This window comes from Cyanistes caeruleus, chromosome 4 (genome assembly GCF_971803275.1).
Source record: "Cyanistes caeruleus chromosome 4, bCyaCae1.hap1.1, whole genome shotgun sequence".
Classification (NCBI taxonomy): Eukaryota; Metazoa; Chordata; class Aves; order Passeriformes; family Paridae; genus Cyanistes; species Cyanistes caeruleus.
Genome location: NC_141704.1, coordinates 48,602,113 through 48,617,929, shown reverse-complemented (window position 1 = coordinate 48,617,929; position 15,817 = coordinate 48,602,113). Strand labels below are relative to the sequence as shown.

At 40.6% G+C, this 15,817-nt stretch overlaps 2 protein-coding genes and 1 long non-coding RNA gene across 4 annotated transcripts; 1 reads left to right on the top strand and 2 right to left on the bottom strand.

The window, feature by feature from the left end:
* Positions 1–2,138: 2,138 nt before the first annotated feature.
* On the bottom strand, positions 2,139–4,866 carry LLPH (LLP homolog, long-term synaptic facilitation factor). 2 transcript variants are annotated; one of them, XM_086884506.1, is made up of 3 exons: positions 4,785–4,866; positions 4,466–4,649; positions 2,139–2,363 (listed from the first exon to the last, which is right to left on the bottom strand). In XM_086884506.1, the coding sequence occupies exons 2-3, from the start codon at positions 4,644–4,646 to the stop codon at positions 2,200–2,202; spliced, it is 345 nt and encodes a 114-aa protein (XP_086740632.1). In that variant the 5' UTR covers positions 4,647–4,649; positions 4,785–4,866; the 3' UTR covers positions 2,139–2,199. The 2 variants fall into 2 exon arrangements, with proteins under 2 accessions (XP_086740632.1, XP_086740634.1); XM_086884508.1 differs by having other exon boundaries at positions 4,813–4,855.
* A 428-nt stretch (positions 4,867–5,294) lies between these two features.
* On the top strand, positions 5,295–9,143 carry LOC111943902 (uncharacterized). Its single transcript, XR_002871079.2, has 2 exons — positions 5,295–5,381; positions 8,915–9,143. It is a non-coding gene; the product is annotated as an uncharacterized LOC111943902 (long non-coding RNA).
* TMBIM4 (transmembrane BAX inhibitor motif containing 4) lies at positions 5,366–13,017 on the bottom strand. Its single transcript, XM_023946769.2, has 7 exons — positions 12,790–13,017; positions 10,883–10,991; positions 9,510–9,615; positions 8,423–8,456; positions 7,379–7,496; positions 6,857–6,902; positions 5,366–6,220 (listed from the first exon to the last, which is right to left on the bottom strand). The coding sequence occupies exons 1-7, from the start codon at positions 12,881–12,883 to the stop codon at positions 6,014–6,016; spliced, it is 714 nt and encodes a 237-aa protein (XP_023802537.2). The 5' UTR covers positions 12,884–13,017; the 3' UTR covers positions 5,366–6,013.
* Positions 13,018–15,817: the final 2,800 nt, after the last annotated feature.

Here is a 15,817-nt window from a genome sequence, read left to right as displayed (position 1 = left end):
TGACTTTACCCTGGACACCATGAAGGAAATACCTCACACAGTCAGTATTGTTACAGGAAGGAAGCAACTTTTAAATAAAACATCAGTGCAGCGTCTGCCGTCTTTCACTTGAGATTCAAATTCTTATCTGGTCACAAAAGCAGTTGACTAATAAATCTATACAATAAAGCTCAGGGCTAGGTAATAAAAGCACAAATAAGCAAGACTATTCAGTTATGAGGGTTAATTTTCTCTTTATAGAGGAAGCAGCAGAGGCAGGAGTGAAACAGCTCTGGAGAGAGGACAGTATAAGGCAAGTGCAGCAGTGGCAGGCTCAGTGAAGATGAGGCAGATGACGCCTATGCACCTAAAGAAAAAACTGACTGAAGTTGTACATCTAAAACAGGGGGACTTTGACAGTTTAATCATCTCCACTTGGGAAAAACAGCTTGCTTTCCCACTGGGAGCTGCTTGAAAGGCATCTGACCTCTATAGAAAAAAACAATTGTTTTTTCACACTTAAGCCTGAGACGTTTCCCATCTCAATTCTCCAAATCATGTTTTAAGCAAAATAAAGCCTACATCATTACAGTAGTAAATAAATACAATCTGACTTCTCATTCCATTCTTGGTCAAACACATTCATGAACACTTTCTTCCACATGAATCCACTTTAAAGTAGCTCTAATCTACATGCTAATATTTAGGTAAGTTTGATACCAAAATCTAGATCCATTTATCTAGTACGACTAAAAAAATTGACAGCAGTAGCAGCTGTTATCAACTAGCAGGGCTTTTATCAACTTAATGGAAATATTTTTAAAGTACAATTATTAAGGGCATATAATTTGGTAATATGCGACCTAGATACCATACTAAATCATTAACTGTCAATTTATGTGAAAACAGAAGATACACTGGTTTTCCTTTTAACATCACTGTAGTTTTTTTATGTAGCTTTCTCCTAACGTTAACACAAAACACACTATATTTTTCCAGAAAAACTTAATTTTCCATAACACTGAGTTCTTCTTACTACATTTTAGCATACTACACCTAGTGTAATTATAAGAATAGATCTTCTTTCCTATGCCCAAGTTATCACAATGGATATAAACCACAATTTGTGGATAATTACAGAATGTGGATCTCATCTTGCATGAAACTGCACGAAGACTATGCCCTGTACCCATGCCTGGTACTTGCAAAGGCACATCCTGCAGGATGGATACTGTAATTATTTCCATCCTTGAAATGAGAAACATTTTAAAAACACAAGCTTTCAGGGCAACTAACTTTTGCATCTGTCACCACGTGTTACTGCCAAGTAATATGCACCCAAATGCATAATCACATAAATGGTATCTGTTACACAATCATGCAGTATTTTATCCTGTAAAAAACAATGTAAAGCAGGATAGATAAGTACCATTTTAAGAGGAATAAAAGGCTACTGAAAATACATATGGAAAGGAAAATTCTCATCGACTTTACTAAAACTTGAAAAAGATCTTAAATAAAGCTATTTTATTTCCATTCTGTGCATCTGTGTACTCTCATTTTAATAATAAAAGAATCGATTGTACTTTCACTTATTTAGTTCCTACAATATTTCTGTTGCAGACAGCAATGAAATATTTTGTTATTTTCTTTGTGAACTTATGTCAGACCGACGCTTTCTCATTTTACTTGCAGAATTTTCATGAGGCCCTGGTGTTGTTTCAGTACAAAAATTTTGGAGTTACATATGAAGATATATTTTTGTTAATTATCAGACGTTAAAAGCAACACAAGTCAGTCCAATGAATTTTACAGAAGGATTTAAAGGATACAGCATGTTTACAGAATCCTTTGGTTATATTTACTAAAAGACAAGGTACACTGACAAAGACCACAGTACAAAAACATTTGGTTTAATTACTTTTAGGATTTCCTTTACTGTTTTTGGTATTCATAATAAAAGATGAAGACCCTCACCCGCCAAGAAAACAGATACCCACAGGCAACAATTAATCTATTCAAAGGCACTCAGCTTGCTTTTTAAGTTTGGCAGACAGACACCACACTGCTATTTCTGTCACCATTTGATGGCTAAATAGCCTCTTCAAAAATTCATTCGACACAGTAAATTATACTCAGTGACCAAGCACAAAATCTCATGAGTTTATATAGGAAATTTATTTTGTTAAATAAAATATTCATGATCTTACAAAACTGATTTTACCAGACGAGGCCTTTGGCCAATTTTGATTTTTTTTTCCCTTTAACACGCTGAGCCTTAAGCTTCTTTCTTTGTCTGGAATTCATCCATATTGGGTACTGTCCATGCTGGTCTAGGAGAGTTTTTTTGTTTCGTTTATTATCCAGCTCCATTTTGCAGTCATCTGAAAATTAAAGGTATTTTTAGTGAATAAAATGTCTGAATCAGCTTCATAGAAGCTATTTTGTTACTAGATTCCCCAAAGTGATAAAAATATCCCTAGACACAAGAGTATTTGTATATAGAGAACTGAAGGTTTTATAAAATGAAAGCACTTTCCAAACCAATGCAAGTGCAACCTAGGAACTTCAACAGTTGATAGTAAACGTGCAGTATTTTTCCTGAAAACCATGTCTGGACAAAGTATCTTATTCCTTAGTCTGCAATCTGTTCCAATCCTGTGTCTAAGAATATTGTACATTCCAACACATGCATGAAGCCATATGCTTACTGAAACATGCACAATTACACACTTTTTATGATGTAATGTTTAAGATCTGCTCTAAAAATATATTCTGAGTGGAAGATGAAGCCGAATAAAAGGAATAGTAAAGAGAAACGGTGAAACACAGCGACAGTAGGAAGTATCAGACAGTGATGCCACGCTTGCCTCTAGGAGTGAGGTCTAACACATCTACAGGCAGAAAGAGAGGATTAATCTCTAGGATGAGGATGACTGCCCACCGTCACTCCCAAGAATGGCATCCCCAGCTGCCGAACACCCCATGAACATCATGTCTTGGTGAGATAACAAGGTGCAAGAGGAACACCTTGCAAAGTACTGACTGGAACTGTGCTCTGGAATTTCATCCCAACCTTGTTCCTAAATTATATGTGTGCAACTCAAGCCTTTACCACAAGTTTTATGGAGAGGAAAAAAGACTTCTATGTTGTGCTTGTCTGATGTTGGGAGACAAAGCTCACGACGAAAAGGTCAACTTGCTGCTTCAATAGTTGAGGCTGATAGTCTACAGGAATCTGCACCAGAGATGTACTTATGGAGCCCAAAATTGAGGGGCTTGCAAATACTTGAAATCAGCAGAGAATCAGCACAGGGGCCTGGTGGCAGAGCCAAAAAGCCTATTCTGCACAGCAGACCTTACATTATTTTTTTCTTAAAAGGAAAAATTGAAAAAAAACATTCCCAGTACACTGTAAACAGTGCCCTAAAGTAACACAGTAAGATGTCTGTAATATATACCTATATACCTTCTTTGGCTGGAAAATTATTTATCTGTCTGCGGGAAGTTACACATTATTATGGGTGAAGTTTTTATCTACTTCAGTTCTTGTAACACTTGGTGATGTGAACTCCTTTGTGTCCACAGTTAGTCCTGAAAAGTCCTCTTAAAGAAGACACCATTATTTTCACAATACTTGTAGCTGTTCTGTGAAATATGTATTTTCTTAGGTATTTCTGAGGCTTTTACACTTTTACACTTGGTTTGTGAGATAAATCAGAATCATGGATAAAATTACAAGCAATACTTGAAACTACCCTTAATTGGACAATTATTTTTATATAGCATTCTGTTTCCATTTACAGTATTGGAATATCTTAAGTGGCACAAACTGGAGAATCAAAGTAAGACTGTGATTTAGTCTGGATGTCAGTTTTGGAGAGAGAAAGTGTCTTTCTGACTCATATCCATTACGCAGCTATTTAAAACCTCTCTTTCCACTTCCTGGGTTACTTCCTTTACAGTTTACATTAGATTCCAGAGACAAGGAAGATGGCATTATCTGTAGACACCTGACACCACCCGCTCCTGCACCACGTGCAATGCAACGTGTTGGTGTTCAGAAACCGGGCCCATACTACTCCTACTCCAACTCCTGTGTGTTTAGAAGCCTCCTCAAATTAGGAGAGTTTGGCAGCAAACATAATGCTGTGGCTGGAACAACAGCTAAGTGGTGAATCCGCATTCACCTGATGCTGTCAGAGATGTCTCTCCCTACGATACATCACACACTTTACGTGCTAAAACTAAACGTCAATAACCTCGTTCCACAAGTGACCGGATGCAATATGGATGCCAGTGTTGCGAAATGACCAGATTTAGGGTTTTAGCTTTAGAAAGACAAGCCCTCCGACTCACTGTTCTCAGCCTGTAACAACCACACGCCCGATCCCGGCGGTGAAAGTCACAGGCTCAGTAACAACACTGCAGGGCCGCCCGCACCTGGGCGACGGCAGCAGGAAACGCCAGCCAGAGCCCGACTCACCTCTCTGCTCCAGCACTTTCTCGGGGGGCAGCACGGTTGCCACCTCCTTCACCTCCTCCATGATGACATCCGCTTTGGTTCCCAGGATCTTCTTCAGCCTCTCCAGCTCCCTGGGCGCGTTCTTCTTCCTCTTCTCCGCCCGCATCTTCCTCCTCCATTTGCTCCTCAGGCTCTTCGCCATGTCCTGCGGGGGGAGGGGGGGAGGAAGCGGGAGCGGTTGAGGGCGGGCAGCGCGCGCACGGCGGGCCCGGGACGCGCGCGCACGGCCGGCCGAGGGACGCGCACACAGCGGCCCCCGCTCCCCCCCCGCCCCGCTCACCGGCCGCGCACGAGACCGCCACACACACCGCGGAAGGCCGCGCTGCCCGGCCGCGCGTGCGCACACTGAGGCGCCCGGCCTCGCGCGGGGGTAGATGGGCCCTACCGTAACTCTCCGAGCGAGTGCGCGGCCTGAAAGGATAAACAAGAGTTCCATCACATCGTAAAATGCAAGGTTTTGTTCTTGGCTCCTGCCCCGCTGTTCTGAATGAAATCCTAAGGCACGGGAGAGATTATCCCACTCGCTCGAACCCACTCGCGGTCGTACTTCGACAGCGTCACGGAAAGCGCACCCGGTCCCAGCGGGGGCAGGCAGGCTGGAACATTGCCCAAGTACTGCATTCCTCGTCGCTCACCTCTCACTGACAGGACGGGCGAGCAGTAACAATCCCTCATTGAAGACGAAGGAAGCCTTTCAAAATCGTTTTTACGCTCCCTGCCCCTCCAGCATCTCCAGAGCGTGGGAAGCAGCCGCAGTGACAGCACCTCCACCCTGCCAGCACCGGCCCGGCTGCAGCGCTCACTCTCAGCCTCCTCAAGTTCTCCAGTCCCAGTTGCAAGAACAGACTAAACGCTTTCCGATTTTTATTGACACACGGTGAGTTTTATTACACACGAGTTGATAAAATGCCATAATCAATCTCCAAATGATTTTTCAGAGTACTGAAAGATAGGCAATAAATAATACTAAAATGAAGAACACTTCACTTAATTGTTTTAACACCCTCACAGCTTCCATAGTGACAGCCCTTAACAAGGACAGAGTATATCTGCCAGAGACAGCATATCATTTTACCAAACAAAAACTAAAAAAAAAAATTATCTTAGTAAAATATTGCACAATGGTAAACTCATGCTACCCTTACGTGGGACATAAATGAATGATCAAACCCAAAGGAAACATTTTCAGCAGCTACAGAAGAGCAGGGAAGCTTACTATGGAGCAATCAGGAGTTGGCAAAATTTTAATCATTAATTTTGTCAATTGCAAATTAAGTGATTAAAAAAGTGACTGTAATGATGACAGCATGTTAACTACATAAAATACATGATCTGGAGAAGAACTGTAGCTATGTAAAAAAGCCATTTTCCCCCCTAAGGAGAGATCAATATTCATGGAATGCAAACATAATAAAGATTCAGTTTTCAGAAGGCAGAACTACTGAGATTGCTGATCATCCAAATGCTTAACTTTAATTGTGCCGTAGTCAAACCCCACACTGCTTTTGACTATTTTTTATTAAATGCCTCCAGAAAACGCAGCAGGTGTAAGAATAGATTTATGATGTCCAAGTAGAGATTGATTGCAGCCAGTATGTACTCTTCAGGGGACAATTTGTGCATCAGCAAATGAGTGTCATAAATAATAAATCCACAGAACAGAAGAGCTCCAGCAGCAGCAAACACCAACTCTATTGTCTCACTATAGAAAAACAGCTGGAGGCAGATAAAATATGAAAAAGATACTTGTGAATTTAATTTTTTTAAATATTAAAATCCCTGAATAATGATATGCCACATTTAATACACAGTCTTTCTAGTGTTATGCACACAAAACCACGGTATTATGGCCATATTTCAATGCTCTTATTCCATACACTCTCTAGTTACACAATCTCTGTGTAAAAGTGCCTCCACTTCAGAGGGAGGAAGTTCTGGCCTCCAGAACACTAACAGAAGAAAAACTAGAAAATCAAAATACATCTCAAAATAAATCTCAAATCTCCTTCACATTCTCTTCATCAAGTAGTGGATGTCAACTGACAAATTTTGTCAATCAACCAAATACCCCTTTTATGTTGGCAAGAACAACACCCAGCAAAAATCTAAATTGAACATGTGTGGTTAGAAGATCACCATCCTTATCCAGAACAGTAATGGATCTGGGTAGGAATTTTCTTTCATTCAGCTGGGCTGACCCAAACCTTCTTCTCTGAGCAACCTGACCTTAGTGGAAGGTGTCTCTGCTCACAGCAGTGGGGTTGGAACTAGATGATCTTTAAGGTCCCTCCCAACCCACATCATTCTGTGATTCTGTGAATATCTTTTAACTGCAAGCACAAAGTATCTTACCCTCAAGAAACCCGAGAAGATTAAAATCCACAAAAAAGCGAAGAGGCTGAAAGAAAATAAATTATACTGTGACTAACAATATACTTTCGTTTAAACTTAAAATATCCTCCATTTTTCTAAAACCTCTTCACAATATATGTGGCAAGTAAATGTCTGGAAATCTTAAATGCCAACTGTTCACTGGTGTCAGCAGTAAAATTTTATAAAGCTGTTAAAAGTTACGTTCTAACTTTCATTTTCTTAAAGTTTTGAAACATCTGCCTTCCCTCTTAGTGAAAAATCCAGGTAAACTAAACAGTTTTCTAATTGTTTTAAGATTCTTTATCACTGAAAAGATTTTACCAAGGATCAGAACCAGGTAAAATTAATAATTTAAAATAAATAACCCTCACTATTCCCTTGAAGCAGGTTCTGTTGACCTGTATTTCTTATTATACCTGCAAAGATTGTTTTAAGAAAGAAAAACAAGCCAACCTTAACAACAAGAAAAAATTTTAAAAAATCATCCATATGACAACATACCCTGCTCCAAATTTGCTGAAGTCTCTCTTTGACTGCAAGGTATATGCAGTCAATCCAAGAAATACAGCAGCAGTAAGAATAAAGGCTTGCAAGACGATGGAGACATCATAGAAACTCACTATAAACAGAGAAAGTGATCTGTCAATTAAAGAACACTACACTGTATTTGCTGAGTTATCTTTTGAGAACAGAAATTTAAATTTAACTGTGAACAAAAATGAGTAAATTATACCTGAATTTGTCTTTGCATTTCAAATTCATGATCATAGGACTCAGGGATCTTGTACTAGCTAAGTTTGACAGTTACTTTATAGCTGTAGCTTCTTAAATGGAAATAACAGGTCTTCCCTAGTCAGAATTATGAAAACACCAACAAAACAAAACGATTTTAAGCACAGATAACAGTGATCTTAAGGAAAAAAAACTGTATGAATTTTTCATGATACTGAAACAAGGGGAAAAATAAAACAATCCCCTATAAAGGCTTGAAGTTGTGATTAGGGGACAGGAGGGGAAAGATAGCAGAAACAAGTGCAACCTTTTTCTTCCCTCCTTCCTCCTTAATCTTTCCTTTCCCCAAATCAGGAGATCATAGGCCACAATGAAGAGGTTTCATCTTATGCTGTAAGGTAGTTTGATGTTGACTAGGTGATGCCTCATTTCAACCCTGACCATGAAGGTACAGAATTCTCCAAACTCAAATGCCCTTTGAGGAAACTGAGGGGGCTGATACGACTTTTTCAGCTTAAAGATCAGCTCTGCTGAGAGCTGAGCATTATGAAAGAGAACATTTTTAGCTATGCTGAAAGAATAGAATTCCCCAACTCATTTCTCACTTCAAGTTTATACAGTTTAATTTCTGCATCAGAATTCAGTTTTCTCCCTTGATTCTCTAGCTTTTCTAAACTCCTATCACCGTCATTAAAATTTTCAAACATGGTTCATTATTTTAGTCACATCTAGAAAACCCTAATGGCAATTAGTACAACATAATGGATTCCTTTTCCAAATTCTTTAATCAACAATAGGATGGCTACTATTTACCTGTAATGGCAACTGTCAGTGCTTCCAGTAGTGTCTATAAAAAGCAAACCCAAAAAAATAGAAGGATAAGAAAAAAATCAAACCATTAAACATTAGGTCTCCTGTTAAATCTTTGTGTATGAAAACATGCTAAATTTTTAACAAGAAAATGGCAGTCAGACTGTCTCACTGGACTGGAAGTTGTGCTACATAAAAAGTACAATACAAAGTGAAAATGAGTGAGACACTGTCCCTACAGAAAAATGTCACATTTTCTACTATAAATGCACAGCATTTATATGACACTTCTTACAAACTATTCAAGGAGCTATAAAATGAATACATTTTCAGTATTTTGTTGGACAGTGTCTGTATCAGTTTCCTTTCCACACTTACCCTTTAAACACTCTGTTTACTTACACAGCAAAGCTGTCTTTCTGTTTTATCACAAATAAAATTTAGGCAACTCTTAACACATCAAATTTTAATTAAGCTACTGTGACTTCTTTTCAGAAGACTCATTTGCTACGTAATCCAAAATACTCAAGAGCAACTGTTAGCCTGGATCTACATACTCACAACATCAGCCAGAAGACTGAAATTTGAGGACAGCTCTGACTGATCTGTCTGTGCTGGAAACATGCTTGGAATTTAGCATCAAAAAGACAACAATTGGAGGAATAAACAATACAGCTGGTTTGGGTCTCTGCTGGAGGCTGTCCATTAAAAAATTTTGGTAACAGGAATGCCTCCTCCTTTCTTACTGAGCAGTTCCATAGAAAAAATGCCTGTCATCAACAGAACAATGAGAGCAGATAGATTTACACACACACACAAAAACCCTTGCTCAAACTGGCTCCAAGTTCTAACACTCTTTCTAGAAAGATGCTGAAAGAAACCTGAAGTTCCTGCTATCTAGGAACAAGCTGTGGACAGATTCTTCAAAAAGTAACTCAGACCTTCATAAATATATAGGATGTCTTTCAAGGAATTCAAGAAAAACAAGTGACATACCTCTAGTTTCAAGGAATTAATTACTATGCAAGATATTCCAGGGACTATTAAATGGAATTAATCAATTAATAATTTAATTGATTTAAACACTTACAAATCCAAACAGAAGGTATAAATTAACAGGGTGCTGGTGTCTGTAGAGGGTCAGTGCCACAATTACAGCCAGAGATCCAAGTCCAGATATCAAAAGCAAGGCAGGCCTGTAAAATTCCATTAAAAAAATATACAATCAAATATCTGTAAGATTATGGAACAGTTTATATAAAACAAATTTTTTAAGTGATCATCTAGGAAAAGATATCCAAAGTAAATGTAAGGCAGGTTTACAGTAAAACTGTTCTAAAACATACTACTATAGATAATCAGTTAAAAATAGTACAGTCACAAGTAAAGGCTTTCTTTTCATAATAAAGCTAAAGATTCCCCAGGAATCCATTACCTGGAAATGAACACATACAAAGAAGAAAATCCATCCATACAAAGTAAAAGTATTAAAGTACATGTACTGTTTTGCCCGTTCTGAACTCCATATTCAGAGAACTATTTTTCATAAGCACCCAAATGCAACAAACATGGGCACTAACTGCACTGTGGAAAATCAGTACTGACCAGTAAGTATTGCTAAATCATTCAAGTAGCCCTCCAAGGAAAAGCAGGACCAACATCAAACACAAAATCACAACAGTTCTAAGCCAGCAGGACAATTTTAAATTATCAGCTTTAAGCAGAAAACAGTAGTTTTACAATCATTGTTGTATACTCTATAGATAATACAGAAACTGAAACTTTCATGCAGTGTTTAATCCTCCTTTTTTATTTGGGCTTTAAAGTGAAAGTTCAAAAGTGCGCTTGGAGGAAAACAGAAACCCGACTCAGTGCTCTCCTTCCCCAGCTGTTCCTTTCCCTGGCCTTTTCACCACACTTTGCATTTTGAGGTTTATTTTATCATGAAAATCCAAGAGGCAAAAAGAAGTATTCCCACAGGAATTTATGCAGAATAATTATTTCGGGGGAGTGGGGAAGGGGTAAGAGGAAAAAGAAGACAGGAGAGAGAGGAAGAGGAGTAAGACATGATACTGGTTTTTGGAACAGTCACCTATAAATAACAGAATTCCAAAGATATTCTAAAAGTATTTAGACTGTAATACAAGAAATGTCTGACTAACTGAGATCTTCTGCAATTCATGTCAAAGTATGCAGAGCACAAATATTGAAATAAGCACTATTAATAAAGCATTGATTAAAGTAAACAACACAACAAAAAACAATATGATAGTTTTCATAGTAAACCAAGGAGAAAATTGTCAGAGAAGAGAAGTTACTCCCTAATCAAATTAAAAAGTATCTATTACAGCAACAAAACAACAATAGGTTATAAAATTGATTAGGAAGACTGAAGTGTAGCAACAAGTTACATAATTTATACCTAACACATGCTAAACAGCTGTATTTCACCTTGGAATTTACCTCTCATGAACAAATGACTGCACTCCAGTAGAGTATAGGAAAATTGCAGATGTGACTGTGGTCAATAGAACTTGAACAGAAAGAATGCTGTAGACCTTTCGCAGAAATGCTGGAATAAGGAAAATAAAAATGAAACTAATTTTGACTTACACTTTCAAAGTTCAACAGCAAATCAGATACAAGTTTTCATTTTCATAAAGAACCATTATAAAGTCATAGTGAAAAAGCACAGAACAAAGCTGTAAAAAGCCATTTTACTTAAAAAAAATTAACACAATATTATAGCAAAATTTATTCCTGGACATCATTATTTAACCATTAACAATGATGACAAAAGAAATATAGAAAAGACTTGCAAGGAATTTAAATTGGATTAGTTTAAGACCTACACCCATTCTCACTATACTATCAGCATACCTTCTCTATCATGTTACTGTTGCCTAATGGACCTAACTGAAAGGATTAACACGGAAGGCAGAAACAGCCATAAAAGTTTAAAAAGGTAAAGTTTTTACATGAATGTCTATTTGATTTCCTTTCCATCATATTAAATATCATTTATCATCATTTACAACTTGCATTGTACCGAACAGCTGGGCACAGGCTGGAAAAAATCCTAGCATTAAGAGGCTTCTTAATTCTAGAATTACTGAAAGAAAAGAGTAGTTCAGGACATACAGATATATCATAAAGATATTCTCTGTTCTGAATAGAAGGAGACCAAGTCCATTAGGCAAAATGCTGTAGAAGGAAGAATGAGCTTATAGGGGAAAAAAATTCAGTCATTAATATCACAGTCTTAAAAAACTTTAAGAGCACATACTATGAGAAACTGAATTACCTGCTTGCAGCAGGTAAAGTGAAATACACTTGCAAGCCATGAGGGACTGGGGCCTACTTTGTCATGATAAACTGACCAAACCTCCCAGCTCGCAAAGCCTTTCCCCTACGTTACTAAACCCATCAGCAATTTTACTAGTGGCATTATCTGTTCCATACCTCCTATGGCACACCTGTTATTTTTCAAACAAAATAAAACAGTATTTTAATAGGAAGTGGCCTCCTGATTATCAGAAATAAATAATAAAAGACTTCACAGCACATAGCCGTTTTTATTCCAAAATGTGTCCAGTAACACTATTTCAGCAAGGATTACTGATTCGACATATTCCACCAGAGTACTCAGTGTGTTTCAGACCTGCATATGAACAGCAAAATCACGGGCATTAGTATGCCAAATGCTTCGGTGGAAGAGACAAAAGTTCTACCACCTCACAGAAGAAATTCAAATCCTTCAGTCTCATGGTTAAACTTCTATAATTGCAGTCACTCATTCTAATATTATATATTATGATATTTATGAATCACAGAATGAATACGGCTGGAAAAGACCTCTGAGATCACCGAGTCCAACCTGTGACCGAACATCGCCGTGTCAGACAGACCATGGCACCCACTGCCACGTCCAGGCTTTCCTCAAACACCTCCGGCGAGATGCCTCTCTGCAGGGACTCTGCAGTTCATGGACCATGTCTGGACTTCAGAACTCGTCACTCGGGACAAAATCAAGTCTGAATCTACACAGGGTACCGAGTGCACGGGGTAACCCCTCTGAGAAGACCTAGCCCCTTCACGGTTAAACGACAGAGCCTTTCCCCGGCCGCGGTCCCTCACTCTTGATGCCTAACCAGGACTATACAGCGCTCGGGCTCCGCACTCAGCACCTTTAGCCAGGTTAAAACACTGCGCGGAACCCGACTGCAGCTCAAGGCCAGAGGTGACCGGAGCATCACAGAGGCGCCTGCTGGGAGAGCAGGGCCCCACTGGGGGCAACGGGGACCTCTCCGCAAGCGCTTGGGGGGCTGAGGCGGGGCTGTGCGGCTCCCCCGCTCATCCGCAGCCCTTACCCATGCGGATGTGGACGCTGGCCGAGGCCACGTTGCTGCCATAGTTGAAGTCATCCTCGATGGAGCTCCTCGGGTAGCGCTGCTCGGCCGCCATGGCCGCGGCTTGTCTCCGCTTCCGGGGGGCGCGGCCGCGCTGCGCCGAGCAGGGCGCCCCGCCGAGCAGCCGAGCGCGTCGATCGCGGGCGCCGCCGCCGCGCAGTGCAGGGCCGAGCAGGGCGCCCCGCCGAGCGGCCGAGTTCATCGCTCGCGGGGCTGCCTTTATGGCGAGCTGTGCGCTCTCCCCGTGTGTAGCTCAGGTTTGAAGGGCCTGGAGAGGAAGCTCCAGTGGCCGCACAAACCCAGCCCTTGGGCTGCTTTTCACCTGGATTGCCTCTGCCTGCTCTGCCAGCAGGCTGTGCACGGCTGCAGACACTACCTGCGTTCAGCGTGCCTGGGCTGATGCTCCTGTGTATCCCACAGGGATGAGCTTCACTCCCCAAAACCTTTAATGCAAAGCAGGATTTTACTGACGTTCTCCTAGTTTCGTGTCCCGTCCTTCAGAGTCAGTGTAACTGAACAGAAAGCAAAGATACCCAGCGTTTCTCAGGCGGCACAAAGCACTTGGGACGGTCAGACCTGATGGAAGCTCACGCTGAGCAATCACAAGAGCTGCGATTTGGGGATGTGGATGGGGGGAGCGCGGTAGATTGTTTTTTAAACTGGTGAATATAATCTAAAGTGTGCCAAGACACTGAAGCCACACACACTTTAGAAATAGATGTAACAGATTTGACTAGAAGTGCTTTTGAACATTGGAAAATAGTGGCCTGAACTGTATTCAGCTTCTCAAGGGAGAAGTAAATCAACTGTATGATTTCGTGATGAAATAATCTTGAGCAGCTTTTCTACCGGGCTGACTTAAGATACTACATTTCACTTGCAGAGACAAGAATTATGAGCATGACTATATTCTGGGAAGGGTTTATGATTTTCTTAGTATCATTTTGCATTTTTCAGTTGCTGCAGAGTAGGATCTTTCGGTTTAAATCCTGAATTTGGAGCTTTATTCATTGTTCGTGCTGCTGAATAGTAACTGTTTTGAAATAGTTATGCTGTCTGCTTTCTTGCATCTGCTTCTGCAGAAGGACAACACTGATGTTCTCCCAGAAGCAGCATTTTGAGTTCTGGTGTTGCCTTCTCCAAATACAAGCAGTACTGTTTTCTTTAAAATACCTCTTAGGGGCATTCTGTGTGAGAAACAAAATTTCAGAGCATTGCCACAGAGCTGACTCCTGCAAATAGTTTGAGGCTTGAGATGATTGAAGGACAGATATAATAATAGCCTTCAAATATTCTTTATAAGGTTGTCGCAGACCTCCAACTGTGGAGAAAGTGTCACATTAAGAGGTAGCATGGCTTAAACTGCAGTAGGGAATATTCAGGGTGAAAACTTGAATACTTTTAATTTTAAGAGTAATCAGGCTAAAGCTGTGGAATAGCCTGAGATTTAGGCAAAGGCTGGGAGATAGGAGATGGCAGGAAACAGGCACATGAGCCTTTGCGCTCTCACACACCCACATCCTGTGTGGAAGATGTTGGTCTGATGGAAGCCACCAAGATTCATTAATGAGCTTATTTGGCAGGGCAAGAGACAAAGCTGCAAAATCACCCAGTGACGCCACTGAGAAACACAATCTGCCAAAGTTGCTGCAGATGGGAATGGAAAACTATTTATGTCTGCAACACTGATATAGGCTGCTATTTTCATGGCAAAAGAGAACATCATTCTTGTCTTAAGGCCTTTCTTGTTACTTGTAGGCACATACAGAATGCAGTTCTTTGGAGTGACTGTACTGAATGAACATTTAATGACACTGAGTCTGCCTGAGTGCTTTCAGTGTCTTTGCAATTTTCCATTCCTCACTTGGGAAAGTATACCTTGTAAAATGCTAAATATGCCTTATAAAAAGGGAAGTGTGTTTTACGTTGCCTTTCTTTTCTGTATTTGATGTTTTCATAAACATACCTCCATCACACTATTTTTATTTGAAACCACAGCAGTCCCACAGTGACTTGCTTAGGGCTGGCTAGACGCTCCCACTCCGTGTGCGTGCGTGCAGAGGTGAAAGAGCTTTCTGTTCTCCCAGGTTTTGGTCTGGGCTCCGGTATGGGGAAAGGAAGCTCGCTGTCACTGGAGGCCTGGGTAAGGACCATGAACTCCTCTGTGCCTTTTGTCTGCGTTACACATAATCCGTGGCTTTGCTGGAAAAAGCCCATCTGTTGCTCAGAGGTACTTGGGAAAGGTACTTGGAGTGTTGCCAGGATTCTGCTTCTTTCCAGAGGTTTGTTTTTAAATCATTGTGCCAGAGGCCCTTCGTTTGCTTTGAGCAGTGTTCCCAGAGTGACCCCTCTCAGCATGGCTTTGATACACATCTGGGTATCTTCACATCATCACGGCTGTTGCTGAGGCAGGACTAAATGGTCTCCTCTTCCCAGACTGCCAAGTCCATGACCTCTGCATGTCTCCATACAAATGCATAAGGCACTACTGCTGTGGTAGTGCTGGAGTGTGGTTCCAGGAGTACAGTCACACATGGGGCCCTGTGGCTGCCTGCCAGCCTTTCCACATCCAGGCAATTTGTGCTCAGGATGGCACAGCATGCGTGGGTACAAAGCAATGTGGGAAAATAGGAGAGAAGTTTGGTTATGTAGGTGCATCCACATGGCCAATAGCCATTCATTTATCCCCAGGTGAGGTTTTGTCTCTCAGTTTCAAAATAGCTGGCTAAGTTAAAGAGATCATTTAATTGTGTGATTCTGAGGAATCTTAACTGGAAGAAATGTGAGTTTTAGCAGCTTTCCAGTATCTAAGTGGGGCCTACAAGAGAGCCAGAGATGTACTTATTTACAAGGGCATGTATTGATAGAGGTGATGCTTTGAAATGAAAGGCAGCAATTTTAGGTTAAATATTACAAAGAAATTCTTTACTGTGAGGACAGTAAGGCACTGGGACAGGTTTCCCAGAGAAGTTGTGGATACCCCATCCCT